We start from the raw sequence: 23,493 nt of genomic DNA on the forward strand, positions 1-23,493 counted from the left end.
GACGCCGTGCCGAATTTCCGAAATCTTTTTATTTTATTTTTTTATCCTGGGGCCCGTCGGCCGGCCACGCGAAGCTTCTCGGGTCTCGAAAATGCTGGCTGCCCCCCTCCCCTTTCCCGCGTCCCCTTTTATGTTTTACTACCCATCTATGCACGGCAACGCCTCTCTGGGATGGGCGGCGTGAGCTACGTCAGCCCCAGCCTGGAAATAAGAATAAAACATTTCGTTTTTGGAAAGCTTTAAGGGGGAGGGTTGTTTTGTTTTCCTGCAGCTCGGTTGGGGGAGTTGGCATGGTTACTTCTTCACGGTGAGACGGCCGGGCGCCCCGCCTGGAATGTCTAGAGAGATGGCGGGGGGCGTTTTTTTTGCTTGCCCCCGGGGGGAAACCATCGGGATTCACTGTTACTTGCCTCCCCTCCCCCGCGCGCGCCTTTCGGATTCGGAACGGGGAAGGGCCTATCCGTCACGGACATCGGCATGCGGCCGTGCAAGGATGCCAGTCGATCACCCGTCATCACGGATAAGTGGCCAAGGTACAGTAGATCTGGGACGCTTCGACAACAACCGACTATACGATGCTGCTTTGGTTCCGAATCCGGCATCAAGTTAAGATTGTCACTGGTAAATCTACGGCATTCCACCGCACCGCCTCCGCATAAACCACGCCCCTGTGGATCATCCCGAAGCCCCAGAAAAGAAATGAGAACAGAACTCCGCGCCAACCACCGACCTCCGTCCGCCCGCCAGGCAAAGATGCTGAATCAGGGGCTGGCAAGCTTTTTTTGTTTCTTCTTCTTCTCCCGTACGCGTAATATTGCTGCTCAAGCCAGGTCGGCGCCCGTGATCGGGCGGTAGACGCCGTTCTCGAGACGGTACGCGCCGGGCTTCTGCGTCTGCACCAGCTCCTTGAGCACGGGGCTCCGCTTCGCCAATACGTCGTTCTCGCTCTTGAGGAAGACGATGTTTCTCAGCCCGCCGTTGGCCTCGATGTTCAGCTTTCGAATTAGCTTCTTGGTCGAATCATCGTCGGCGCCGTCGCTGCCGCGAACGACTACCCACGTCACGCCGCCCAGCCGAGCGGTGACCACACCGGACAGCAGACCGGGGAAGAGCCAGGGGTACTGCAGAACCTCGGCCTCGAACGCGTTCAAGGACTCGCGTGCGAGGATGGTGTAGGCCTCATCGTTGAACATGATGCCTAGGCGGAAGAGGTTGGAAACGGAAACGGCATTGGTTGAGGGGAGGGCCGTGTCCATGCCGTCCTTTAGGCGGAGAATGGTGTGTGGTGCGTTCTCGGCCGTGGTGTAGAAGGCGCCGCAGGAGGAGCGGGTGGCGGGAGTCTCCACTGCCGAGGGGCTGGTTGAAGGGCTGTCGTAGAAGATGGCAATTTGGACCTCTGTCGTTGTGTTAGTTTTGGCTCAAGATCTGACTGAGGCAGACTTACTCTGAAGCTCGTCGGCGAACTCGATCCACTTCTCCTCGGCGGTCGCCTGGTAAAGGTCAAGCAGGCCCTCGATGAGATGGGCGTAGTCGTCTGCCAGGCCCTTGGTGTCCCCACGACCCTCGTTGTATATCCTGTAGAGGATCTTCTCCTTCTCGTCCCAGAGGTTGGCCTTGATGAATGCAGCAGTCTTTGTTGCAGACTCAATGGCCACCTTGCTCCTTGCCGCATCGACAGACGACAGCGCAAATCCGGTCCTTGCCAGGGCCGAGATCACCAGGCCGTTGCGTCCAACGACAATCTTGTTGTCGGTTTCTGGCCTCACGCGCTCTTTTTCTCTGTGCGCCTTCAGCTTTTGCTTCGCCGAAGTGACCACTCGCTGAACCTCGTCAATGGCGATGCCTGCTTGCCGTCCGATCTCGGACTTGTCCTTAACAACACGCAGTATATTCTCATTCATGAACTCGTCGTTGGGGTCCTGGTCGGGCTCCACATTGCCGTGCTCGAGAACGTTCCAGTACGACGCAGCTAGCGCGGCCTCGTGGTCGTCTCCAATGACGGTGTCAAACTCTCTGCGTGTCCACAGGCTGTAAGCTCCCTCTCGCATGTGCCTGTCCCCGCGCCGGTAGTACGAGTCTGCCGCTTCGCTCGAAACGAACCCGCCGTCGGGCAGGCTGATCGGGGGACTTGTGAGGTAATCCACCAGCTCCGACACGACGTCATAGAACTCCTCGTCCTTCTCGCCGCTGCCTGCAATCAGCCAAGCATCCAGGTAGAGCCCCAGAAGCAGCGCGTTGTGGGCAACAAGCTTCTCGAAACGCGGCACGCTCCAGTCTGCCGTCACAGCGTACCGCGCGAAGCCGCATCCACCGACGTGGTCGCGCAGACTGCTGTCACGGATCTTTCGCAACGTGAACAGCGCCATCTCCGTGGCGTGCGCGCACTCGGTCTCGCCAACCACGTCTTGGACGGGTGCAAGGTACCGCGGCAGCCGCAGCAAGAATGACAGCTTTGGCGGGGTGGGGAACTTGGGAGCCACGCCGAATCCACCGTAGACCGGATCGAAGGTCCCAGCAATGTGCGTGTATGCCTCCTCCAGCTGGTCCAGGTCGAGTTCACTGGAGGCCGCAGCAGCCACTCTGGCTGTTCCCGGGTGCTCCAACCCCGTCTCAGATCTCCCGGCCGCGGCAGTCTGAGAGCCTGCAACACCCGGCTGGACCGTACCACTGGTTCCCAAAGTTCCCTCAGCAGCGAAGTCGTGCAGCTTGATCACCACCTCCTTCGCCTCCTGCCTGCATCTTGCCTCCTGTTCTCTCCAGACCTTTTGCAGCTTGCGCAAGATGGCCAGGAAGTCCAGTCGGTCCTCGTCGTCAGAGCCGCCGTTGTTCGGGCCGGGGGCGGGGTAGTAGGTGCCGCCAAAGACGGGTTCGAGCTCGGGGGTCAAGAAGAGGTTCAACGGCCAGCCGCCTGATCCGCTAACAGCCTGGACGTAGTTCATGTATATCGTGTCGAGCTCTGGGCGCTCCTCGCGATCGATAATGACGGGGATGAACGACTCGTTTAGGATCTTGGCGCATTCGCGGTGGGTGAAGCACTCGGTGGATGTAAGTCGCGAATCTAAAGACAGGTCAGCACACATGTTCGAGTGGCATGTTTTTGAAGTTCCATCGCCTCACAGTGGCAGGCCTTGAAGCCAATGTGGAGGAAGATCAGCTTGTTCTCCGTCCTCGCCCTCTCTGTGGCCTCATCGTCGAACAGCTGCCAGGCAACTCGACTATCGGCATGGCTTCGCACGTACGGGCTCTTGCTTTGCCCGACTCTGTTCACCAACGGGGGTGCTGACACATGTGTCTCGTTCTTGGGTTGGGCTGCCAGCTGGGGGTCTGATTTCTCAGCCCTCGCCGCTTGCGACAGCTCAGAAGCGACCATGGCGGAATGAGGTTACGAGGACTATCTCGAAGCTGCAAAGGACTTGGAGCTGGCGATGTTGCTGTGCTTCCGATTGCTGCGATGTTGACGAAAATGTCCAATGTATGCAGCTAGCAAACCTTGTGATAAGACTCGACCCTGTAGATCACGGAATATTTCCCTTAGATAGCAGGGGGGAGGTGAAGCTGCTTGCAGTCGGTCCGGGGAACCTTGGTGCGTCGTACAAGTCGGCAGAAGAACGAGTCATGTAGCGCGTAAAGCGAAGTTTTCCAGAAAAGGATTCCACGTTTGATCCTGCGGTGTGGAAACAAGTGACCCGTTAATTGTCTTCCAGCGGCAATTCGAAAACAATCCAAGGTCAGTGTCTCGGAGCGAGACGTCACTGCTGCACAGCGACCGAACGGTTATTCGGTACCTGGAATACGCTGCCCCACCACCTTATCACCGAATGAGGGGTATTCCGTTATGTAAGCACGTGAAATCGACTTGCGACATCGACTCGGCCTTTCTACTGATACAATCTGCTGCTGTTCTTTTTGAGCCTCTGGAGTTAACCGTTTGTTGTCGACCTGATTGTCTCCTTGTAAAGCAGGCTTCTCTATTTCCTTGTCGACAATTAACCTCGCATTCAGCTCTCACGCTTTAAGTTTGAACTCTCCTTTAATTCATGCATCGGCTGGCTCGCCTCTCCGTTGGAGAATTCCAACTTTGGTGCAAGCCAACCTCGCCGCCGTGACTCGCGTTGTTACCAGGCTTGCATTAGGTCTGCCTTGCCTTGTATATTCTGAACGACCAGGAAACATAAATGGCGTTTGAGTCGGCTGCAAGGCCGCACCCAATCACTAAGACCTCTATGATTCTAACATCTGAAGATCACGTGGCAACATCCGTCATATTTTCAAAGACACATTCTGCTTGTCATATTGTCCGATGAGTGTACATTTGTTGAGTCATTTAGCATTCAACATTTGTCGCATTGAGGCCCATAAAGACTATGTTCTGTCTGCCCTTCAAGCCGCTTCACCAATGATATAATTATAATGTGGGCTCGCACGCAAATTTGATTAGATGAGAGTTCTGGATAGGCTGTGATGAATGAGCTTATGCTCATAAGCGTGTCCACATGAGCTGTTAAGAACGCACGGGTTCTAAAAGAACGAGAAGCAGGCCACAAATATTTTTAGTTCTACCTTGAGGTTTCTCTCCATTATAGTCCGTAGCTACTAACCCCAAGTTTCCCTGCCTCATGCTCCTGAGTATCATTTCCTAAAGACCTACAACAAACGAGGGTATAAAAAAGACCGCAACTCCATACAACTCTGACGCTTTTGACCTTTAAATATGTATATCCCATCGCTTCGTTATTCTAAGAAGGGATGCTTCCCTCGTCCTTCTTCTCGGGGGTCGCCGCGCCGGGGCTGGTCTTTTCGTTGACATCCTCCTCGCCCTGCGTGACGGTGTGGAGGCGCGAGGGCTTCTTGCCCGAGACCATCGACTTGACGGTGTGGATGAGCGTCGCGCGGCCCTCGAAGACGGGGAACAGGCCGACTGCGAAAAAGGAGCAGAAGATCCAGAGGATGCCGACCACGACCCAGCCGGTGAAGAAGGGCTTGCTGAAGATGTAGCCGGAGCCGTACATGGGCATCGGCCAGAGGACGAGCATGGCGACGGTCCTGGGGGGGGGCGTTGTCAGCACGTCATGTTTCTTGGGCGGAATCCAGGGGGCAGGAAGGCGACTTACATGAATATCGTCATCGAGACGGAAATCTTGAAGGCGCGGGACAGCATGGCCTGCTCCCGCTCGAACTCGGCCTGCGTCTCCTGGTGGCCGGTGACGTCTTCAACGTCCAGACCCGCGGCGTCGGCCAGTTCGTGGTCGTCGCCCCTGCGGATCGCCATCATCGACTTCCAGTCGTACTTGTCGAGGCCGAAGACAAGAGTGAAGATGGGAATCAAGACGAGTGGGGAGAGGAGGGCAATCACGTTGCCGGCCAGCATTGGGTTGTTGGAGCCCGTGCAGGTGATGTCGAGCACACCGCACGTCTTCTTGGCGGTGACGAGCCAGCCGATGATGGCGAAGATGGTGCCGAAGATGGGGGAGAGCGTCGCCGCCCACTTGTTCTGGCCCTTCCAGACGAGAGTCAGGGTGGCCGGGAGCACGGCGGCCGAGATGAGGACACCCATCAGCACATAGAGGTAGCCCATGGAGATACCGTTGTAGTGGAGCCCGACAGAGACGGAGCTGATGATGATAGCGTACACGACAACGACCACGTGAGACATGTAGATGAGTCGCTTGCCGCTGGCGTCGGGCTTGAAATAGGTGCGGTAGATGTCGTAGGTGAAGATGGAGGAGACGGCAATGAGCTCGGCGGAGCTGGCGGAGGTGACGGCCATGAAGATCATCAGGAGAGTAGCGGCAGCGCCGCCCTTGCCGAGAAGGGCAACCGCAGCGTACGGGAGCGCCAAACCGGCGGACACCTCGGCCTCGGTCATGCGGTCGGGGAAAGTGGGGAATCGGGGGCTCGACTCAAGGGCCAGGGCCGAGAGGCCCATGGTGGTTGCGGTCAACCAGGGAATCGCGAACCAGGACAGGCCGCCCAGGATGTATCCCGGGAGCGCGTGGACGGGGGAGGCGGCGATGGCCTTGTTGTAGTATCCGTTGTCGAGGAAGACGGTACCGAAGTTGCCCACTGTTGGGATTAGAACCTTGAACGCTCCGCGCAACGAGAGAGGCACTCACCGATGTTGATGACGAAGAATTCGATACCACCCTGCGACTTCATCGTCAGGTAGGATCCCTCGGCGTTGCCCGAGACGGGGTGTCTGAGGGCGGCCTCGACAAGAAGATCGTACACCTTGGAAGGGCTGCCGAGCACATCGGAGTTGGCGTATGCGGTCAGGGAGAAGATGATGATGATGATCAGCAGGATGAAGGTGTGGACCCAGTCAGTGAGGAAGGTCGCCTTCAGGCCACCGACGAGCGTGTAAGCAACGACACCAACGGGCAAAAGGTAGATGGCCGCGACGGTGTGCCTGTGATGGTCAGCGTCTCAATTCTCCCCTAGCACTGATACAAATGCCAACTCATTGAAAGGGAGTCATGGACTTACATGCCAGTCAAAGCGTTTACAGTCGCGGCGCCTCCCACGATCAGCATGAGCGTGACGAGGAAGTTTGTCATCAAGCCGAAAACGATGAAGACAACGTGAGTAGCCGTGCCGTATCTCGCCTTGATGACCTCGAGGAACGTGTGGGCGTTGGGTGCTCTGCGCTTGAGCTCAATGGCAAGAGTGGCGAAGAGCAGGATCTGAACAGTCGCGCCCGAGGCGTACCAGAACGGACCAGAAACACCATATCGATAGCACACGCCGGACGACTGGAGGAGGGTAGCGGCCCACGTCCAGGAGGAGACGACTGCGGAGCCGACCAGACCGGACTTGACCGTTCTGCCGGCGGTGGTGAACATCTCGGAAGTCTGCAGCTCCCTGTTGTATCGTTTGAGCACATAGGTCGTGGCGATCTACTCTAGTAAGCACGTGGACGAGACGGCCGTGGACGTTTCAAGGCCAACGTACCATGCCAATGGCAAAGAGAAAGCCCAGGCCGAGGACAATGCCGTAGCCGACGCCCTGGTTTAGAGCTGGCGTTACCATCTTGGGCAATTCGTCTGAGAACTCGACTATGATTGTGTGTGAGACTTGGACAAGTAGGCACACCCTTGAGATGGGGATCCCAGGAATTTTGGGCCCGGGCTCATGGACGTATATGTATTTGCACACAGCTTCTCTCAGACAGGCCGATGGCTGGCCGGCGGCAGCATCGACCTCGATTATTGTCCTACGGCTATCGGGGCTTAAACTACCGGAGCTACCCTTGTCCCATGTGCAAGTTGTAACAGCGGCACGTTTTCCCCCACTCGAACCTTTGGATCGCATCTAGGCGCAAGCCAAAGGTGGCCGGGGGGGGCTGATGTTGGGGGTTCGACATTGGGGCTGATTTACTCATTCTTCTGGCAGTCAGGACGGAAACTCTGCGTTAGACGAAACGAGACGAAAGCAGCCACCAGAAGCAGAAGCATACGGCATGCAGGCCAGAGATAAGGCCGAAATTCAATCAGTCATAGAAATGGAGCTGCGCTTGCTGCCGTCTACATCTCCCGGACCAATGACATGCGGCCGTTTCTAGCAGACGTTGGAGATCTGCAGCCACCCGGGTACTAGAGGGATGCTTGTTTGGGTAGCATCTGCGTCGACGGGATCATGATACGGCAGGACGGTATCTGTGATGGGGCGCATCGCAGGGGAGGTACCGGTAGGCTAACTGGCAGCTGTTAAATCGACTGCAGATTTCTGCCGGCACCCATGTCTCTCTGTCTTTCGAGGGGCCGCTGATGGCCAAGATTGTTGGATGTGAATCAGACACAGGTTCAATTGGAGAGGTAAGGCAGGGGCTGTGGACGGTGTCAGTTGTGGTGGCTTCTAAGGAACTTCATTTTCGATTGCCTAGCAATCGAATAGCGTCTGCTAGAAAGAAGAGATAGAAGACGTCGATAAGATTCCCCTAGCTTGTTTGCTTTTGAGTGATAAGGAGACGGCTAGTTGGGCTGTTCAATTTTGTGAAGCACAGATAGACGGGCTATGATTGCAAGCGGCTATAGGTATGTCAACCAGACGCCGGAGCTGAACTAAGACACTTTCAGGACTCGCGGGGGAGCTTAGCTAAAGCCCGCAGCATGTCTTGGAAGATAACAGCGGCCCCTAGGTTCGTTTCGTGGTTGCGATGGCATCCAAAGGGCTGGGAGAGTTGGGCAAGTTGGGTAAGGAATCACATGGGTGGACGCGGCCGGCGGCCACGAAAACGATAAGGGAGCCAGCCTCTGGTCCGTATCATTGTCGATTCCAGTCGGTCGATTGGGCGGGCTGAGGCACTAACTCGCATCAGAGTTCAAATCGATGTTGCAAATCGTGCGGCACTTATCAGCGAGAGGTTGACAGGGAGAAAGATAAGCAGACGCGATGCGTGTGGATGGCGTGGAGGGATCGAGACACCCCAGTCAATGCACGGGCCACTGTCGTACAGTAACTCCGCATGAAGACAAGCTTAGCATGTGCGACGGCCACAGATGTTCTCTCTTGTTCACATATGTGGCCAGCCTTGGTGGTGACCGCATCTGCCAAGCATCTCTGGCAACAACGGTTACTGGGTTGATATAGCAATGGGAGGAATAAGGCCTGCCGCCATATATTGTCGTTGAAATAAGTCATCTTTAGGATACCCCAACCATCGTGGCCTCGTCCGCCGCAATGATAGCGACCAGTCTTGTCGTCGTGTGGCTGTTGCAGGAGCGTGGTAGTTACCCAGGCACCTAACGGGGCGGTCAAGCTTTTGCAAAGCTTTGTCCAAGAGAAACCAAGACGAACAGGGCCCCGCCGTGGGGCTTGTCTCGGCGAGCTTGGCCATCTGAAGCCACATGCAGCGCAGGACTGCGACCACCAATCATGACTCCATCTGCGAATACACCACAGAAGCATCTTGAGAAGCTGTGAGATATTGGTGTTCTAACTGTTCAGATGAGGATGTGTCAATTCTATCATTGTCCCATGCAGATTTCCCTTAACCTCCACGCCAAGCAAATGAGGCGCCCGAGACGGCGCTATCCAGCGCGGCAGTGTGGCTTGACAGTTCGATATTATACCTCACCAGACTCTATAGTAAATCGATAAGAGGAGAAGCCAACTGCCGAGTACAGCCCTCAGTGGAAGACATGATCTTTTGATATTGCCGATATGCATGAAATAACCTAGATGTATTGCTCGGGCGACCCGCGGAAAATATCCCACTCTCTCCGGACTGGGTGCTAGCACAAGAGACGACAAACCGCTAGGTTTTTGAGCCGCCCGGCCGGCCCCCAACCAGTCATGTCGTCGCAGGCGTCGGCATCCCACCTACCAGGGCGTGCCGCCGGCCTGGTCTCAGCTGCACGAGTCGGCACCCCAGCGTGTGGCCGCGGCCAGGCCTCCGGGTATGCGCCGCAGCAGCTGTCAAGATCGATGTTATCTCGATCAAGCGGGGGCAAGCAACGACTCGCGGCACGAGGAGGATTCTTTTCAAGGCACCCAGCATTGGACCCTACCCCCAATGTGACACTGTTGCATCTGGGGTTGTGGCCACGCCCGCCGGCGGCCAACAGAAGCTGGATCCTTTCCTCGACGAGTCGGAACAGCGAGTTGTGCCTGTAATATAATAGCTAGGCCAATCACACAAGTCTTGATGCCTCATAGAAGTGACTCGATTTGCTGACGTTTTGAGCAGGGTCATCAGGTGTGGACGTTTTGCGTTAGCCACAAATTCAATGAGACGGACCGGGCATGGGCAAAATGACGAAGTTTTTTCACAGAGTCGTTAAATATCCAACTTTGGTATAAGTGCTACCAATCAAGTGGTTGTGTTGTTATAATATTCCCATGGCCGGTTTTCAAGTTCATCTCCGAGGCCAGTTCATCGGCTCTAGTGTGCGTTGGAGACTTTATTGAAGCTGGGGGACTTGGCGTCAAAATGAGTATTCTTCTGAAAGCCAGGCCACTGCCCGAAAGTGGCTTCGATCATTCATCGAACCACGAGCCCTCTGACGCCATGGCCTATTGGTAGTCACTAGGTATCGAGCGCGGTTACGATGAGTAAGACAATGGTAGCTTCTACTGAGAGGCGGAAAAGGATATATTGGCCCCCCTTCACAACCCACGGACGGGACTTGAACAAGTAGCTGATGTCGATGCTCTCTCGTCCACCCCCTCGTCTCTCCCATCTCGTCTCTGCAAATCCTTTCATCCACCATGGTCGACCCACTGAACATCCACGGACAAGACCGGTCCCTCCGAAATCCAAAAAGGCCGCTTCGTCTCGTCTCATGCCCGCCGCCCTCTCAAGCAACACGATACGCGCTGTTCTCAAATCAGCGTCCGGCAACACCATGCAAAAGCCCGCCCAGACTTACTCGATGACAAGCTCGCCTCGGTCCCACATCCCGCTGCCGACCCAGAGCGCGCTGGCCACCGCCCCAGCGTACCGCTCGTCCGTCGTCGCCAGGCTGATGAACACGCGGAAGCAGTACCTCCTGGGGTCGACCCTCGCGTCCCCGTCCGACCCGAGAATGACCCTGTCGAGCACATCGGCCGGCCCGCTCAAGTGGCCCTTCGTCTCCATCTCAAGCCTGGTCACGCAAGCGTTAAAACTAACGGGGGAAAACAGGAGTGACATTTTTGAAAGGACATAGGACAAGGGGGGGTTATGCTCACACTGCCGGCTTTTCGTCGCTTGTCTGTAGCTCAAAGGTCGCATCGACCCTGTGCGCCGCCCGGTTCTTCGGGTCCGTCCTGCCCGGATCGCGACCGCATACCTTCCGAGGGGGAGAGACCTGTTATCCAATGAGTCCCGTTATTCAACAACAATTCTCATCAGATAACATAAAAAAAAAAAAAAAAAAAGGAAGGAAAAAGGGTTCTACGCCGTTGAAGCGTAGGCGGGCGAGGTATACTCACGACAAGGACGACGCCCGAGCCAAAGGAGCCGGACCACGAGCCGCAGACGGCCTCGGAGACGCTCTCGGACCCCAGACATGCGAGCCGGGCGGCGAACCGGAAGTCGAACTCGACGGTGGGCGGCGGCAGCGACATGACCGGGTGCGGGAAATGGTTCAAGTGCGCCGCTTCGCCGGCCTCGACGGGGCTATTACTGCTACCATCAACAAAGAACAGACGTCAGCCCCGGGTGACAACCGCACGATATTGATGGCGCCCCATCATCTACATCGCGTCTCTATCGCATTTGAAAGAGAGTATGGGCCTACCTGGACCTCCGTCGCTTCTCGGTTTTTTTCGCCTCATCGCGACCGACGTTCCATCCTCCGTGATGCCTAGCGAGGTTTCTATCGGGGAGACCGTAAAGCCAGGGAGCCTGTTTGCAAGTCCACGCCGTGTCCCAGTCCGAACTCGAGGGGCTGGACCTGGGCAGGCCCCAGAAGCCGTGGGAATGGCCGAATCGGCCTCCCTCTTCGTGGTCCGCCTCTGTGGTGTTAGTTGTCGCCGTCGTCGTCGTGTCGGGCGAAGACATCTTTCGGACGGAGAGGGGGCCTTTCAAGACGGAGAACTATAATTGAGAAGATTCAAAGGGTTTCGAGAAAATAAGACCAACTGCAGAAAAAAACACGGTAACACAGTTTGGTATTCCACACGAATCCCTTTTTTTTTACTTCTTCCTTTTACATTTTACAAGAAGGGAGGGGGAGAGTGGCCCTCTCATAGACGAACGCAACATTGCGGCGCGACATGCGCATGCAAACGACATTCCATTTTTGTTCATGTTTTCATTACTCTTCATTTACAATCTCACCATCCAACGACTTGATTTTCGTATCCAATAGCCCCGGAAAGAGCCGCCCTTGTGCTTTCCTCCCAAGGCCTGGTCCCCAAAGTGGGAACCCTCTGCGCGGCGACTTTTGCCGGGACGGAAGAGGGAAAAAAAGATGTCAGGTCTGACGCCGCGCGCCGTCTCGGCGCAAGCCACACGCACGGCTCGGGGTGATTCGACGTGGGCGTCGGCGAGACTATCGCGCCGGCCCCGCCTCACCGACCCCACCAGCCCGCCCGCCCGCCCGACGCACGACGCCCGAAGCTCGACCGCTTACATCCGGGGGGCCCTCGCGCGTCCAGTGGGCGTCCAGCCTCGCCCTCCCTCAAGGGCGCCGGCTTTTCACGTTTTATCTCCGCGGCGGGGAATATTTGAGGGGGATGGGCAAATCCCACGTTGAGCTTTTGGGAGAAAGTCGACTGAAGGATTCGGCCGGCGGGAAGACGTCCGGGGCGAGGGGGGGAAGTCTTACTGTCAGTCTGCACTGCAGGCAGGTGACTAGGAGAAGAGGAGGAGGGGGCTGAGATGGATGGTAAGCATGTTGCTGAGAAACACCATGTATTCGAAATCTGAAATGCGGCCGGCGTTTCCAAGGAATTCCCGCCTCCAACGCCCATCCTGGCTCCCGACTCCCTCTATCGAAGAAGGGGGGAATGGCGGTCGAGGTCAAGTACCGCAACCACCAAGTCCCCATCTCCAAGTAGATGAACTCTTACCGCATCATCACGTACTCAAAACTCCCCTCTCCCTTCCCCCAATTCCACCTCATCTATGGGTACAAACCACCCGCTGAGCCAAAATCCCATCACAAAAACTCCCACATGCCCGTTATCCTCCCCCCTTCCCCAACCCCCTATCTTCGTCCGAAGTCCTGGCGTCCCACCTCCCCCCTATCGAAAGTCTATACTTGCCGTGGTCTTCAGTCGCGGATTAAACTGCCTCCCCCCCACTTGCCCGTCCGAACCTCACAGCCCCCCCCGAACCGCAGCGCGTTTCACCATACACACACGCGCCATCGGGTGGCGGTGCGTTTACAACGGGGGGGCTCATCGTCTTGTAGATGGAAAAGTAGAAAAGAGAAACAGATCCTCCTTGCCCTTGCGTCGATCCCTCTCGCAGCGTGGGTTTTCTTACTTGGCTGGTGATTCCTGCTTCGTTGGGTCCATCTGTTCCCTTTCCTTTCTTTCTCTTTGCATTGGGCTGGGTGATCATCGACAGTCGGCTTTGAATTCCCAGAGTCTGACGCAGGCCAATAGACCACACTGTTCAACAGCGTCACCTGACGACATACTCTTCAACCGGATCAATCAACACCTACTTTGCGACAACATACGGGACAGTGTAACAGCTGACGAGCTAACGAATCTGGCAGCACGGCTCAGTTATCCTATTCGGTACCAAGGACATCTCCAAATGGGGTAAAGACGCAAAACAACACACGGAGCATCACCAAGACCAACTTCATCACGACCGATTTGTCCCAAGAACGTTTGCGAAACCATAAACATGGATACCATTGACCAGCTTGCCTATCCCGAATTTCAAGTCGAAGAAGACCATAGGTACAAAGAACCAAAAAGGCATAAACAGGGTGCCACGGCGCCTAGCAACCCCGAGGTCGTCAGTGACAGACCTGCGAGACCGCCGACAACCGGGCCAAGAATCGAAGAAGAAAATGCAATGTTCCATGGTGGGTTGGTTCCCTTTCCCCCAAAAAAAGTTTTCTCGTTCCGCGCCAGATCCGTAAATGCATCATCATCAATGTCCAGTTTCCTTGAATCATGTTCTCGGCCGGCGCAGAAAGACGAGGCCTTGCCTATCCATCACGCAAGTGCCGCATGGAGATTCGTATGAAGAGAAATGTACCCATGCCATTCGTGGGCGACCAAAGCGCATGATTCAAAGGGTCCCTCAGTAGGGACTAGGAGATCGAGAAACTCAAACGATCTCCTGTTAAAGTACAGCTGTAGAAGTGAAGAAATTCCTCGCTAGTGCGATGAAGCTCATCCGCACTCGTCCCCCAGTGGCCATGTCGCAAAACAAAAAAACCCAGTGATGCTTCAAGCGGGCGGGACGAATGGTGCGGATGCGGTGGTTCGGGGCACGCCGCTTAAGCAACGGTGACGGTGGCGGCGCTGCCGGGGGGCAGAACGTTCTTGTCGAAGCTGCCGATGACGTTGCCTGTGTCGTGTTAGCAAATGATTCCTGTATGTGAATGGGGGGGATTCAAGCGTACCCTGAGACTTGTAGTTGCAGACGGTGTACCAGCTGCCGATGGAGCTGAGGGTACCGGCCTCGCAGTAGTGGACGCCGCAGCCAACAGTGGTGGTATCAACCCAAACCAACTGGGTGAAGTGGCCCCACTGGAGGAAGTTGGTCATGTCAGGGCTGGCCTCGCCGTAGCCGGTGAAAAGGTTGAGCTCGCCGTTGTACCACTGGTCAGTGATGGCACGCTGGGCAGCCTTAGCCTCGCCGAGGTTCTCAGAGCCAGTGGCACCCCACATGGCGAGGTTCTGGCCGTATCCGCCACCACCGGTGGTCCTGGGTGGCTGTTAGCGGTTTCTCGACAGGCTTGGCCTTGGTGATACTTACATGTCGTGCTCGAAGACGCAGGTCTGGGCGGTGATAAGGGCATAGCTGGCCAGGGCGCTGTCCCAGGTCAGGGCAGGGGCAGAGTGGTTGGTGCGGTGGACGTTGTGAGAGTCAAGAGCGGCAGTCTGCAGGTCGCTGACAGTGGGGGCGGTGCTAGCGACGGCCTGGGTAGTCTCGACGACAGTGGGCTCGGCAGCGGGGGCGGAAGTGGAAGCGGGCTCCGAGACGGGCTCGACAACGGGCTCAACGACAGGCTCAGGAGTGGGAGTGGGAGTCGGGGTCGGGGTCGGGGTGGGGGTAGTCTCGACCTTGGGGGTGACGATGACAGTCTCGAAGATGGGAGTAGGGGTCTCCTCGACCGAGCTGGGTGTCTCGTAGTAGACAGCGGGGGCGGACGGGGTCGGAGTAGGAGTAGGAGTAGGAGTCTCGACGGGGACACCCTCAGTGACGGTGACAGTCACCCAGGTGACGTCGTAGACGATCTCCAGGGCACGGGGATCGATGGCAGCGCCCATGGCCAGGGCGGCGCCAGTGGCGGCAAGAACAATGGAGGACTTCATTTTGAAAGTTGGATAAAGGTATTATCAACGAGAAAATATGAAGATCTGAATGACGGTTAGCTTCGCCCGCGAAGTGGTCTTAATGAGTGAGAAGCGAAGTGCGACTGGGGAAAGAGCGTGATGGAAGCTAGGTACGACGTTCCATCTCGAACATGGTCAGAGAGGAGAGGACAGCGCCGCCTTGATATACGTCCAGCGCCGGCCAACGAAATATTGGACGTCGGCGCCATATCGACATGCTCGTTGACCCGAGTGATGATCCAGCCCGTGGTGCGCCCATTGGTACACTCATCGTCCAACCCCCGGAGTCAAACAGAAACACGTGACGGGCAAGACAATGAACAAAGAGCATTGAATGCACCAGCGGTCGGTGGCGCGGTGGAATGTGTCTCGTCTTGGAAATAGTGTTCCAAACAATGCCATTCACGCGGGAGGAATGAAGACGATGGAGAAAAGTGGGCCGGGGGGAAGCAAGATATAGATCAGTCTCACTCACTTTTGATGCTTGCTTTGTGCTTGGAGTTTGGGAAGATTCGCGGAATCTAGCAACTAAGGATTCTGTCGAGAGGTAGTTGGAGTTTCGTGTTGGCGATGGCAAATATGATCCCGTGAGGTGGTTCTCAGAGCCAGCTGTGTGTGGTGATGCAGCACTGCTGATACGGTTCCGTCTAGGACCTTGTGGTGATTTGGTGGAATGAGTGTGGTTGAACAACGTAGTTGTTGCTTAGTTGGAGAAGGTCGGACGAAGGAGTCGTATGTGTTTTGGTGGTAAGCCAAAATACTCTCGTGAGAAGGGTGCGAAGGAGTGACAAGAAGCCGGTGCTTGTTGGTAGAGAACGTGAAGGTGCCGAAAGGAGTGTCGGTAGCCTATCCTTCTATCCTGGAAGGTTGAGGGTGCAGGAAAAGAGGGGATTCGAGGTCGAGACCCGGGGGCGATGTGATTGGTTTTAAAGGAATGGACGGTGTCAAACACGACACGATGGCGACCGAGGCCGAAGGGGCGGGCTGGCGGAGAAGGGAAGGGGGGGTGAGGGTCGAAAGAGTGGTCTCGTTGGGGTGGTGAAGCAGAAAGAGAGACAAGACGTTGTGGATGGCGAGGCCGGGCTACTAAAAGGGAGCGAGCGGCCAGGAGGACGGAAGCCCGCGCGACTGGGATCGAGGGACTGGGCGCGAGCCTGAGCGTGAGAGCCAGTCCACGCCTAGTGCGGACCAGGGTGAAGTCCAGGGCAGCCGGCAGCGTCCAGGGAGCGTGGTAGTGTCACGCAGTATCCGTAGTGTGGTGTTGGTGTGCGAGTGTGCGACGGCTGGCGCTGGGGCTCCTGCTGACAACAGCTGTGGATGGAATGAATGAATGACTGAGTGAATGAATGTATGGAGGGGGGGGGGGGGGTGTGGGACTGTGGAGGTCTCTACGGCAAGGGCCAAGGGGTGGCGTGAGGGACCCGACTGTGGGGAGGCGTGAGATTTGCGAGAACAACGAACGAAGGCAGGACGGGACGACGGGAGTGCAGTGTGAACCCTGCAGGCAGGAGAACAGCCAGAGCGCGGTGGGCGAGAGAGTGACGCCTCTACGAGGGGTTGCGGAGCGGGATCCAGAGAGAGAGTGGAGGCAACGGTGATGAAGGGCAACGATCTGGAGGCGAGACAAGCAAGCAGCGCAGGCCAAAAGAAATTGGGTGTGTTTGGTTTGTCCGGGGTGATTGATGGACTGGATTTAGAACAGGGACAGGCCGGCTGCAGACTCTGGGCTGAAGTGGTGTGGTGGTGCATGTTCTGCGAGTGTAAGTGAGCGGAGGGGGTGGGTTTAAGATTGGTGGGAGGATCGTGCGGGGGTGGCCATATCGCCATGATATCCGCGGCGGTACGGACGAACGTGCGCTACCTTACGCTTTGCATCTGTAGTGGAAGTCGAGGAAGGGAAAGAGCAACGATTCAGTCTACCGGTACCTCTACGTATCCGGATACCACTTGCTCTGTGCAGTCAAAATCAAGCATAATCACACACACCAGGACGGGAAGGGAAGGGACGAGCAGACCGGGAAGCGCGCCCTTACCTTTCTTTACCTTGAATCGTTCTGTGTATGACGCAGCAAGTGCTTGACGGCTGTCAATGACATGCGGATACATGATTAGGAAACGAGGGAAACAAACAACTCGACCGTCTCCGCCTCAATAAACCAACATCGGCAATATCGGCAACATAAGCAATGGCTAATTACGCCTCACCAGTGCACGAATTTTTTTTTATCCCAGCCTAGTCCAGCCCGCCCCAGCCCAGTCCAACGTGCATCTCAGCTCATTACTCCTCGATCAAATTGGCTCACTTCTGTCCACCATGCACGGAGCAGATCCTCACATCTTGGCTCCCACCCGCAGCCCAGACCAGAGGATGCCCATCACTGGGCCAGCTTCCCGATCTGGGGCGCCGAGTGCGCCGTTCAAGATTGCTGCATACGGTGTGGGAATATGCAATCTGGATGAGGGCAATTATCCAATATTACTCCCCATTTATGCGTGGAGAGTCGGTCTGTAGTGTAGTGTAGTGTACTATGTCCATGTCAATCCCTTGCTTCCATGGCCTGGCAGTCTTCCAGCTAGCTGCCTTCGTTATCATTCCCTCGCCATCCGTATTGCGCTGCGTTGCAACTTGCAAGCAGTGTCAACCCACCGGGCAACGTCAACGGGCCCCTCGACCCCCTTGACAACGGGGCTTCTGTCTCCCCTCGTTCAGCCAAGCTGTATGAGCACTATATCGTGTATCAAGGAGCATCAAGGAGTCGCGTCAAGCGTCGACGCAGAGTCAGTCAGCCACCCAACCTTCGGCCTCGCCCTTGCCCTGGATGATGCTGACTGCTCTGTCGGAATCTCAGAGCACAGGTGCAAGCGACGTCTGATCTTCCAGCGTGCAGCACCCGTCCCCTCGCCGAGCTTCCCTCAGATGGCAAGCGCGGCGGCCTTGGCTGATACCAGCACCTTAACAGCCAGGAGAGTGCCTTGCCAGCGATTCATGATAGCGACGAACCGTCGAGGGGCAAAAGGGGGCTTGCAGATTTCCAAGGCGTCCTTTTTTTTTCGAGCCAATATCAGCTAGCGCTGCTCCGCCCCCTGTTCCCTCTCCTTCGTCCCGGCGTCTCGTCTCCTGCGCACACGCCCCCTCCCACCCCTCCCACCCCTGTGGTTTCCCCCTCCGCCCACGTCCCGATCCCTGGACTCCTGGCTTCTTGAACCAGTGCCCTTGCGCCCAGAGTGTGGTTGTCTATGCCCGTTGGCCCAATGACCTCAGTCGAGCGCGGCGGTACCTTGCAGCTTGCAGCAGCACCCTCTCGTCGCCCTGATTGCTGCAAGGGTCGGGTGGGCGTCTCCATCAAACAGCACTTGGCCCGGGGAGGCCCCGCCTTTCTGAAACGGCCTTAATTTCGGTGGGGACCCGTTCATCCAGTCTTGCGCGGACATGGCCTGTGCCCTCGTTGTCCCCTACCTGCCAAAGAGCGTCTCTTCTCTCCTTGTCGCCTGCCAGTGCTAGAGCCAACGGGATTGTTTACTAGGTAGGTATGAACCGAGTGCGCCAGTTGTTTCCGCAGTGCTTGATTGTGATGTATGTAACGTGCGCTAGCCTCGTAGTGCAGTACACATTCTTCCCCCTCCGCTGCCGTCCACCCCACTAGGTGAAATTGTTCTCTCAAAGACGCTTGCCGCTCCCGTTGTTCCTGCTCCTGCTCCTGCTGCTGGTGCTGGTGCTGCTGGTGCTCATCCATCAAGTCGATCGCTGCGACGCTGCACCACACTGTGCTTCCATCAGCCATCCCCTGTCCAAGATGCGTTTTTTAACTTTTTCATTACCGCATCGCCTTGGCCGTCCTTTCTTTCCGCTGTCTCGCTAAATCGTCTCATTACGCTTCGTGGGGTCTTCTTCGTCCACATCTCCACCCCCAACAGCTGTTGTCTAGCTGTCAGCGTCCCATCGCCCACGAAATCATCTTGACTTCTGATTGCCGATGACGACGAGCCCCCCAGGAAAACCTGGCATCCCGGCATCCTAGCGCGGGCCTCGAGATGACCGAGATGAGTGTCTGCAGAACCTTCCGTCTTTGCCAGCATCGCGTTCCTCTCGGGATACTGTGTATTCACACACCATTCCTTGGTGGCTATGGGCACGGCTGATGCAGGCCGAAGCGGATATCAACTTGGCCGATAATGTAGTGTAATATGGCCCGCCGGGAGCAAGGAAGTCGAGGATGATTTCGATGATGGACGCTGCCCGAACAGCATGCTTCTAGCGTGTGCAAGTCTCGATGAGTCCAGCTGCATCTGCAGCTAATTGTCATGATCGCCTGTCCTGCTGCAGCGCCTCCTTGCCGGCACTCGGCGAGGCGTTTCCCTGATGCGACAAACACCTAGGAAGAAGGGTTGACCAGTTGAGCGCTACACAGCAGTTCCTGACCAGCAGCGGAGACTAACGCCATCGTCCTGCCATTTAGCGCAGTGGCGTTCCGACATCATTGTTCAGCATACACATATGCATACACACGCCAAGTCATGGCTGCCGACAAACTCATAATATCCAGTGGATGGATACGACCTGGGCTCCGCAGCCCGGCACTTGGTCCTCGGAGAGATACGATGGGTGGTGCGGTGGGTGCGATGGATCACGGCAGCAATGATGCGTGCGTCAACGGCCGTCTTCTAGAGCTAGATCCCGCCTGCTAGGTAACCTCAGCTTGCGTGTGGGAGGCATCTTCCACCAGCCGTCAAGAAAATCCAGATGCCTCCCGGAAGTCAATCTCGCGCATTGTTCACCATACTGGAGCCATGATCAGCGCCTTTGATCGAGATGGCAGTTGTGACCACTGACAGACAGCGGCCGTAGCAGATCGACTCACCACCAGACAGGTCCCGCCGACTTGGCAGCCAGCTCCTCGGGTGGCCAAGCTACTGGCACAGGTTCTTCTACGATTCATTCTCGCGCATCTAGTAGCCCGGCCGTCGACGTCGACTTCCACAACTTTGTCAAGTTAACAGTTGTGGCATTCAACCAAGAAAGTCAAATTTCAAAAGACAAAAAAAGAGGTTTCCTGGCTGCATAATCGGGCGTCTAGAACCATCCGATCAGATCAGACGTGGAGCCCGTTCAGCGGTGATCGTTCGGAAGTTTCTCTCTCTCCCCTGTATGCTTCGAGAGTGTGCACAGATGCATCGCGCTGTTGTGTTCCAGTCGAATGCGACGTTGCCAATCGCTAATGGTACCTGGTCCCTGGATTCCAAAATCCCATCATCTCTTCTTTCTCCAGCTCGATCAGATGCCATCCCATCTTTCCCACACGGTTAACACGGCTGAGCTATTACTTCTTAATTATTATGCCTACACATACTGGCCTGACCAACCATCCTCGTCGTGAAACTTATTGCGGATACCCCAGTCCCTGTTCCCGGGCTGAACAGGACCTTACAACCCGGGAGTCCCTCTGCGCTATCAGCGCAACTCATCTCTGAACGCAAATGAATGCAAAGCAAATCGGACGGTTTCTTTCCCCCGCCGTCTTACGTCCAACCATACCCACCCAGTTCATGGGCGCCCCTGGGCCATCAACACCACTGCCAAAAAAACAGGGTTTGGCCGGGAGCAGCTCTGAGCTTCTTCATCAACCACGAAATGAGGTTTTGTTTTCCTCCAGGGCCCCAAACATCCTTAATCTTGCCAGCGAGATTTCGCTGAGGGGTTTTCTGCCCCCGCGTCCCTCCTTTTTTTCTTCTTTTCTCTTACTATCCCATCCTCGTCCGCCCCCCTCCCCCCTCCTTCCACTGCCGGCGAACCGCGGGCCACACGGCACATCGCCTCGACATTCAATTTCTCGAACCCCGGGGAAGACGGCATCCCCACCCTGTATACCAAGATCCGTAGTCCCAGTCCACTTGTTGGAGGTCCAAGTTTGTTTATCAGGCTGCCACCATCGTCTCATCTCCAGCCCATGCCCGGATGACATGGCGGAGCATGCACCCGCAACCAAAGAACCTGTTGGGCTTCGAATCCTCCGAGACAGCTCCGCAGCGAGTAACGCAATGGGAAGGGCTTCCAAACAGTTATTCTGTCGAACCAAGGGCTGGCCGGGACTCTCCCGCTGGAACGATCCAAGGCCGCAAATCCAAGGCCCTCTATGTGATGCCGGGCTCTCGAGGAAGGTCTGGTTGGTTGGCAGGCAACTTTTTGATCGCCCAAACTATCCAGCAGTTTCTCCCGAAACATGTCGTTTGACGACGTCTGCGGCCACTTTGCGCGGCCCGGTGTCACCCAGTTGAGCGCACCCCGAGTTAAGGTTGCGTTGCGTTTCGCTGTCGCCCTTAAGCGCCTGGCATGATTGAACCCCCCTTATTTTCCCGCTGTCTCTCTCTCTCTTTTCGCCAAAAGCCACAACCCTGACGTCAAACTCCAACGGCGGTTTCACGACAGCGTAGAATTCTACCGCCTTCATGCCTCTAGTTTGTCATGCAGAAGGGAGGTCCTCTGGAGTTTGGTCTCGTGGCAAACATGACAGCAATCACGTCCCAACAATCTGAATGAGTTGGATTCAAGGAGGAAGACGAATGCCCCCCATCATCTGGACACACACCACCCCCAAACTGAGTAAGCGGGCATTGGGGTCCAGTGTCTTAGACATGAGGCGACACCTGGGGCTGGGATGTGCGTACATCGCATCAAACGGTGGGAGGAAACTAAAAACCTCCCGCTACATTGCCAGGAGTGATTTCTCACCACGCCGTGTCCGTCGCGCGGCTGCTGGGACCATGCTCGGTGGTGGTGGTTATGCTGTCGCCCTTCATTTCGGGCTCGAACACGTCGAAGCCTTTCCGTCAGGCAAGTCTGGGAGAGAAAGAGAGTGCGTGTTGCTTTTCAATAAGCCTCGAAATTTAAAAGACGGCCCTCATGGCTGTTGGCAGCCCTCGTGCGACGTCGTCGATGGCATGAGCCTGTACTATGAAGCTCGCCCATCCCGGGTGGTCTAGATCTGGACCGGGCATCGATGACACAGCTGCATGACTATACTCCGTACAAAGACTTCCTCTCACGGCCCATCCGCGTCCCGCTTGGGTTTTGACCTCTAACCAGACTCTCGTAGACATTTGCAGTACCAAGGTTGAGATACACTTGTGGTCAACTGACATCCTCCCTGCTGTGCTCCCCCAAGAGAATTTCTGGAAAACTCTGGGCCCTTCTTCTGATATCTGTCCAAACCCTGTGGCAGACCGTCTAGGGCAATGTGACATGACAGGGCCGTCGTGCAAAGCCCGTCGGCTCACATCTCGACGCGCATTACAGCGTCCTACCACCCCCCCATACCGGCTCCCTGCCGAATTGAAACTCCTTTCAGAGGAGCAGATTCTTTCAGAGGGCCGGGGGAGGCTTGTTCGACGGGCTCAACAGAAAAAGAGAGAGAGAGGTTTCTTGGCGGAGTGGCGACCGCTCGTCCCCCTCCCTTCGCGCGTCAGAGGTAGATTGCATTTCCCGATAAAAAACGACCGGCACGGTTTGCCCCCAATACAGCTCCAGGGCGGTCAATAATGTACTGCCTGCTCTCCCCACTCGCATACCGTGACCAAGCAGTTGGTCGGACGACTGCTCACGCACCAGCATGGCCGTGGACGACTCGTCACATGACCCCCCTAGCCCCCAACACGATCCGATGAAGTCCTTTCTCATGGGCCAAGGGGAGGAAGGGGGGCATCATATCCGGATACGATACCTCATGCCCTCGTCGCTGTGCTAGACTCTTCTCCCGCTGACCATATGTCTCGGTTGCCTGCTCTGCTCTCAAAGCCGCCGTAGTCTTGAGGAACAATCAAGGTGGGTGTTTACAAAACTCCCACCTGCGGGCACCCCAAGGGGATACCGGCAACGTCGCACATTGCCCAGTGGCAAGGCGGGCAGACCTGGCCCAGACCTCCGACTCTACCCCCCCTTCCGTCTCCAATACTCGTGCTGACCGGCAGTGGCGGAAGGGGCTTCGGGTGCAGGCGCTGTCGTGCGATGCGTGGTTGTAGATTGCGGGGAGGGTTAGTGGGAGTCGTACAGCGCGTGCCCTGTACCACGATGGCGAGTGAGATCGAAGGCAGGGAGGAATGGGGCGAGGTCGGTAAGAAGGCCCTCTTTCTTTTTTCCTATTTCTTCTTTGGAAGTGGTTCGGGTGTCGGCGGGCGGCTGCCTCGGGTTGATACTCGAGGAAAGAGTGGTTTCCCGCCGTGGCGGAGGTTGTTGAAACGGTTCCTGGGTTTGAGGTGTGCGAGTGTTGCTTCTCTGCGGGATGTCGGTTGCATCTTTTGCCGTTACACCACTCGGATTATCACTCCAAAGCCAATGTATGATGGCTGGGAGCCTAGACATCCTGGGCCTTTTTTGTAGGGCATCTTGGTCAGGTCCATGACCGTCAACAATCCGATATATCCCGGCCCTGGACGTAGAGCACCTTGAGGTAGCAGTGATGCCGCAATGAACAGAGCCGGACGGGGGTAGAATAAAAAAAAGGAAGCCATTGGTTGATCCCAACTCTGATTGATGACATATGTACACAG

At 56.3% G+C, this 23,493-nt stretch overlaps 4 protein-coding genes across 4 annotated transcripts; all 4 read right to left on the minus strand.

The window, feature by feature from the left end:
* Positions 1-821: 821 nt before the first annotated feature.
* EsH8_III_001446 (thioredoxin domain-containing protein) lies at positions 822-3,370 on the minus strand (the record flags this gene model as incomplete). The annotated part of the gene is made up of 3 exons (XM_083263171.1): positions 822-1,396; positions 1,445-3,058; positions 3,118-3,370. 3 exons carry the CDS (start codon positions 3,368-3,370, stop codon positions 822-824), a joined length of 2,442 nt encoding a protein of 813 aa, XP_083123658.1.
* A 1,366-nt stretch (positions 3,371-4,736) lies between these two features.
* On the minus strand, positions 4,737-7,026 carry EsH8_III_001447 (uncharacterized protein; the record flags this gene model as incomplete). Its single annotated transcript, XM_083263172.1, has 5 exons — positions 4,737-5,043; positions 5,112-6,063; positions 6,114-6,406; positions 6,484-6,893; positions 6,949-7,026. 5 exons carry the CDS (start codon positions 7,024-7,026, stop codon positions 4,737-4,739), a joined length of 2,040 nt encoding a protein of 679 aa, XP_083123659.1.
* A 3,337-nt stretch (positions 7,027-10,363) lies between these two features.
* On the minus strand, positions 10,364-11,482 carry EsH8_III_001448 (uncharacterized protein; the record flags this gene model as incomplete). The annotated part of the gene is made up of 4 exons (XM_083263173.1): positions 10,364-10,583; positions 10,669-10,769; positions 10,912-11,107; positions 11,220-11,482. The coding sequence occupies 4 exons, from the start codon at positions 11,480-11,482 to the stop codon at positions 10,364-10,366; spliced, it is 780 nt and encodes a 259-aa protein (XP_083123660.1).
* A 2,407-nt stretch (positions 11,483-13,889) lies between these two features.
* Positions 13,890-14,931, minus strand: EsH8_III_001449 (CAP domain-containing protein; the record flags this gene model as incomplete). The annotated part of the gene is made up of 3 exons (XM_083263174.1): positions 13,890-13,960; positions 14,016-14,320; positions 14,372-14,931. 3 exons carry the CDS (start codon positions 14,929-14,931, stop codon positions 13,890-13,892), a joined length of 936 nt encoding a protein of 311 aa, XP_083123661.1.
* Positions 14,932-23,493: the final 8,562 nt, after the last annotated feature.

This window comes from Colletotrichum jinshuiense, chromosome 3 (genome assembly GCF_051148585.1).
Source record: "Colletotrichum jinshuiense chromosome 3, complete sequence".
Classification (NCBI taxonomy): domain Eukaryota; kingdom Fungi; phylum Ascomycota; class Sordariomycetes; order Glomerellales; family Glomerellaceae; genus Colletotrichum; species Colletotrichum jinshuiense.